The sequence below is a fragment of the Oncorhynchus gorbuscha genome, unplaced genomic scaffold (assembly GCF_021184085.1).
Source record: "Oncorhynchus gorbuscha isolate QuinsamMale2020 ecotype Even-year unplaced genomic scaffold, OgorEven_v1.0 Un_scaffold_141:::fragment_3, whole genome shotgun sequence".
Lineage (NCBI taxonomy): Eukaryota > Metazoa > Chordata > Actinopteri > Salmoniformes > Salmonidae > Oncorhynchus > Oncorhynchus gorbuscha.
The window spans coordinates 346,796-352,019 of NW_025744684.1; the positions used below are offsets into that span (position 1 = coordinate 346,796).

At 43.7% G+C, this 5,224-nt stretch overlaps 1 protein-coding gene across 2 annotated transcripts; it reads right to left on the bottom strand.

Annotated features, from left to right (window-relative positions):
* Positions 1-174: 174 nt before the first annotated feature.
* LOC124017036 (26S proteasome non-ATPase regulatory subunit 4-like) lies at positions 175-4,097 on the bottom strand. 2 transcript variants are annotated; one of them, XM_046332388.1, is made up of 10 exons: positions 3,974-4,097; positions 2,413-2,553; positions 2,137-2,251; positions 1,967-2,053; positions 1,818-1,886; positions 1,511-1,726; positions 1,245-1,353; positions 913-1,044; positions 777-838; positions 175-658 (listed from the first exon to the last, which is right to left on the bottom strand). In XM_046332388.1, exons 1-10 carry the CDS (start codon positions 3,997-3,999, stop codon positions 482-484), a joined length of 1,134 nt encoding a protein of 377 aa, XP_046188344.1. In that variant the 5' UTR covers positions 4,000-4,097; the 3' UTR covers positions 175-481. The 2 variants fall into 2 exon arrangements, with proteins under 2 accessions (XP_046188344.1, XP_046188343.1); XM_046332387.1 differs by having other exon boundaries at positions 777-841.
* Between the last annotated feature and the right edge of the window lie 1,127 nt (positions 4,098-5,224).

Sequence of the window (5,224 nt, forward strand, 5' to 3'; positions counted from 1 at the left end):
CTTAGTTACACAGGAATAGTATGCAATAAAATCAATGTTTATCTGACATTTTTATACTAAAAGTCAAGTCCATATTCCACCACATCTGTTGTGTCGTCATCAATCCCCTCTTTGGAAGGAGTATGTGTGCAGCATGTCAACATTGGCACAAAACTCCACAACAACCAGCTGAGGTGTTCTCTTGAATTATGTAAATGTATTTATTATTATCAGCACATAAATGTACACTTACTGAATGTGCTTGGGTTGATATAAGGTCCCACTTTAGTACAAACTTTTTAATATTTTTTTTAAAGGCAACATGCATCATTAACCTTGACACAACAAAGATAAAGAAAGCCCTGTTCAACTGTTTGAGTATGGCGATACAAAAAAAACCTAGAGGTCATTTGAGGTTACAGTTTGCACAACTATTATATTAAAAGGAGCCATTGTCAACAGGTCAACGCCAGGGTATCTATTATGTTTACTGTGTAAATGTTCATTTCTTCTTCTCATCGTCTTTGTCTTTCTTGCTGTCAGGTTTGGATCCTGTCTGTGAGGCCAGCGAGCCCATGGCATTCCGGATGGCCTCGTTGTTGGGGTCGACACCCGGTAGGTTCTCCAGGACGCTTTGGAGGAACTCTGGGTCCTGCATCACATCATAGTCCTCCTCATCCTGCAGAGAGATTAACATATGCTAGAAAAACAAGCGCATTTGAGCATGTGTAACAGGCGGGATATGTCTGCTACACATGTACACTTTCATCTCAGTGGTGTGAGAGAGTTGGCCTAACCTTAGCACCCTCTGAGTCTACAGGGGCTCCTGTGTCCATGTCCATTGACTCTGCACCAAACTCTGCTGGGTAGGATAGGACAGATGTTATAGACTGACTGTGCATGTTATAACTGGTTATAACAGGTGTCACTGACCTCCACCCTGCATGGACATCTGTAGGGCGTAGGCAATCTGCTCGTCCTCTGTCATGCGGCTGAAGTCGGGCATAGCGGGCGTGGCCGTGTCAGCCTGGGGGACTGACATCTTCAGCAGAGCTTCGTCTGACTCTAGAATAGGAGGTGGTTAACAGTTTATCCCCCCATATGCAGTGCCTCCCTTCAGGGAAGATCCAAGTACAGAGAGGGGAGAGAGATAATGGTGCACGGGCATTGATTGGTTGCCAGTTATAGATGAGTGATTAGTTTGTAGGTGGAGGGTTATTGTTATGTGTACATGGTGTAGATGGAGAGTTGTGTATTTGTCTCACCGTCAGCGGTAGGCGAGGGAACCCCGGCCTCAGCAGCAGACACCACTGCTGCCCTGCGAGTCTCATCCTCCTGCCTTTGTCTCTGCTCCTCCATAGACACCCTCAGAGCCTGGAGAAGGCACAGAGTGCAGAAAAAGTTAAAAGGGGGAAGATTGTAGCATACGATAATAATCATCTAAAAAGAGGCAATGAGAGAGAGAGAACTAGAAAGTGTAAAAACTAGAGTGAGAGGGGATGATCAACCCATCTAGTCCTCCCCCTCTCACCAGTGCCAGCTCTGGGTCTGCACTGGGGTCCACTCCAAACTCAAAGTCACTGGACCCCAGGCCCAGCATGGCTCCTCCCTCCCCAGCAAGGATAGGAGAGGACAGCAGGGCATCAGCCAGACTGGGGCCTGGAGGCACTGTCACAAGGTGGGACCCTGCTCCTTCCTTCCCATTCAGAGTGTTGATGAAGGCCGTCAGCTTTTCTGTGTTCACCTCCTGGAGACCAAAAGGAGGTTATATAAGGGAGACAGTGATGGCTATAAAGAAATAATGAGACCAGATAAATATTAGGTAAGATATTTGGTACCTCCTCTCCAAAGTTAATGATGTCCACACTGACTTTCTCTTTCTTTAGACGCTTTGCCATTTTCACCAGCTAGAGAGAATGTGACAGGAAATGATGTCAGAGGGGACATGCATGCAGCTATCAACACACTGCATTGATAGAACACTCACATCCTTCTCGTTGTCCTCCACTGGGCTGCCCACAAAGGCAATTATACGCATCTTGTGGTTCTTCCCCTGTCTGTGCTTCAGAGCCAACTGGGAGAGGAGAGGACACAGGGTTCAGTGTCGTTACGAACAATAAGATTAAGTTGTATTGTATTATTGTGTAGTATACATACATGAGCCACTCTGATGCCTGTGCAGAAGCTGATGTTTCCACGGGGCTGGACAGCATGCAGTTTAGACAGTATCCTCCCCGCATCTGCAGTCAATGTGGTCAGCACCTCACAGTTACTGCGCAGAGAACAATAGTTACTACACATTTCTTACACTCAATCACTAAAAATAAATCACAAGTATCCAGGCATCCTGTAATATCTAAATGATGAATGTTTAAATTTTTTGTTGCGACCATAGGACAAGCATAAAGACATCTCACACACACAGCTCCTTACTTGGCCATGGTGATGAGGCCCACATTGTTCTCAGGGTTGCTGCGCGTCTTGGAGTGGCACACAATGTTGACAGCATCTTGCTGGGCCTGAAGTCTGGTGGGGAGGAAGTCTCCATTCCTCATATACTCACTGTTGTCCACACTGAGGCACACAGACAACACAGTAGATACATCCATTACACAGGGTAGCATGTAGGCCAGGGAGGGGCAACTCTAGTCCTCAGGGGCCTGAGTTGTGTCACCCCCCCCCCCCTATCAAACACAACTGATTTAAACTAATTGCATTCTAAACTGAAGATCATAATTACTTGATTATTGGAGTCAAGTGTGTTAGCTGGAGCAAAAGTGTGACACCAACTAGGCTTCCGGGGACTGGACTTGCCCATCCCCGATAAAGGTACCACTAGAGCAGGGTTTTTCCCAAACTCGGTCCTGGGGCCCCTCCTTGGGTGCACATTTAGTTATTTGCCCTAACACTACACAGCTGATTCAAACCACCAAAGCTTGATGAGTTCATCATTTGAATCTGCTGTGTAGTGCTAGGGCAAAAAACAAAACGTGCACCAGGGATGAGTTTGGGAAACCTTGTATTAGAGCACAGTGACAAGGTGGCTGGTATTATATCTATATTTAGAACAGTGTTGCATAAATGAGTTAATGCTGCCATTTGTACGTTTTTGGGCACACAGACCAAATTCACATAGAAATACGAGTTATATGTAATTCTCATTGAAAGCAAATATTTTACGTTTAGTTTTGTACACCAGCTTCAAAAAACTGAAAATACAATATGTGGTTATTGAAAATACATTTCGTATTGGTTTAGATGGTACAATGATGTTCTACACTATATTTGCTTTTTTGTCACAAATAAATGACAACTATTAGAATTTTAGCAACCAGGAAATGGCGGAGACATTTCTGCAACGTGCATCGAAGTGTCACCTTTAACTGGCAACAGTAACATTCTGCCAACCGTTTTCCCCAACCAGGACTCTCCATTTTACCCCCTTCTCCCATACTACTGCTAATCCCTAGACAGACTGATGGTAAGGGACATATTAAAGTGCATAGCTAGCGAATGTTGTAGATGTTGACATAGGAAGCTTTTATACAGAACAACTTACAGTAGGCAGAAACAAAGACTGGGGTGATCGTTTACCGAACCTTATGTTTAAACCACTGCCTTGTTCACCAAATAACAGAGAATAGCTAACGATACATTTCGGGATGTAATGCTTACTACATTGGCGAAATCCATCACGACCTTACTTGAAACAACTTCTCGGAGAAGATCTTGCTAACTATGCTACTCTAAATTCCCTGAAATATTTTATTGCAATCACAACCGTTGCATGTCATAGCGAAGCTAGCATTAGCAAGCCAAAAATGACTCAGGAAAATGGCTAGGATTGCTGGCCGGACGTGTTTACATAACTCATGTTAGCGGCAATTTCATAATAACTAAAAAAAGACGCACGTTCACATTAAACTAAAAAAAATATCCCTCTTACTTAGTTTAAAGAATAATACATATGACAATTTATTTTTCTTTCCCTTACCAGACCATAGTACTTTCGAGCCCCATCTTGGAAACGTTTTGTTGCTATCTACGTCACCAGAACTGATGGTTGATGGGAAATGCAGTTCAGCCCCAATATACCTGCGCATATATTTGTTGACAATGACTTACACGTACACCACAGGAGGTTGGTGGCACCTTAATTGGGGAGGACGGGCTGATGGTAATAGCTGGAGCATAATTAGTGGAATGGTATCAAATACACCAAACCATGTAGTAATTCAGTAATTAGTGTAAATAACTAATTGTGGAACCAATACCAATACAAAAAATACAATCAATTGTGTGTGTATGAAAGTGTGTAGATATATTTTTTATTTAAATTTTACCTGTATTTAACCAGACAAGTCAGTTAAGAACATATTCTTATTTTCAATGACGGCCTGGGAACTGCCTGTTCAGGGGCAGAACGACAGATTTGTACCTTGTCATCTCGGGGGTTTGAACTCGCAACCTTCCGGTTACTAGTCCAACGCCCCGCCCCCATATATGTGAATGCACTCCTTAGCGCCCCCACCCCTCTCCCCCTGCACCCCGCACAGTTGTGAGCTATAATTTTAATGAAGTTATCTATTTTTATTTTATTATTTTTTAAAGCAAACACCACAAACTCATGTCGGGAAAAGAAAAAGGCGAAACTAATCTACGCCCGTTCTGATAAAAACCTTAGGGCATATATCCTCGGGGGATGCCTTGCTTGACCACACCCTCCTTCCTTGCACCTGGCCTGCCCTGCCTCTTCCACCAATCCATTTGTCTCTTATGGACAGAAAAGAGCACAAGCTCTGAGCTGTCCGATCAGGTCCATTGTTTACTGAGCGGCCACCATCTCCTGTGCCTTTCCTTCCATTATGAGCAGCCTCCACTGACATACGTTATGGACCAAGAGAGACTGCAATCCACACTCAAGTACAACTTGAGGGCCATGGTTGTTAATAATATTAACCAGGAATTTATTGAGCTTTTTACAAAGAGGATGGATTAGGGAGGAAAAGTAGTGAACGCAAGAACACCTAATATTACATTTTTTGGGGCCCTGCTTAAGGCCTTCTTTACCTCTCCTGCAAACAAAAACCTAAGTCAATATACTGTAAAATACCATGTCAAGGACAGAGACTCCCCCCGCTCACAAATAAAGTGATGTGAGTTTGTGGATCTACTGTAGTGTAGACCTACCCTTCCATTCCCTAAACAGTTGTATCATGTTCAGGAATAAGGACAAGAACCAACA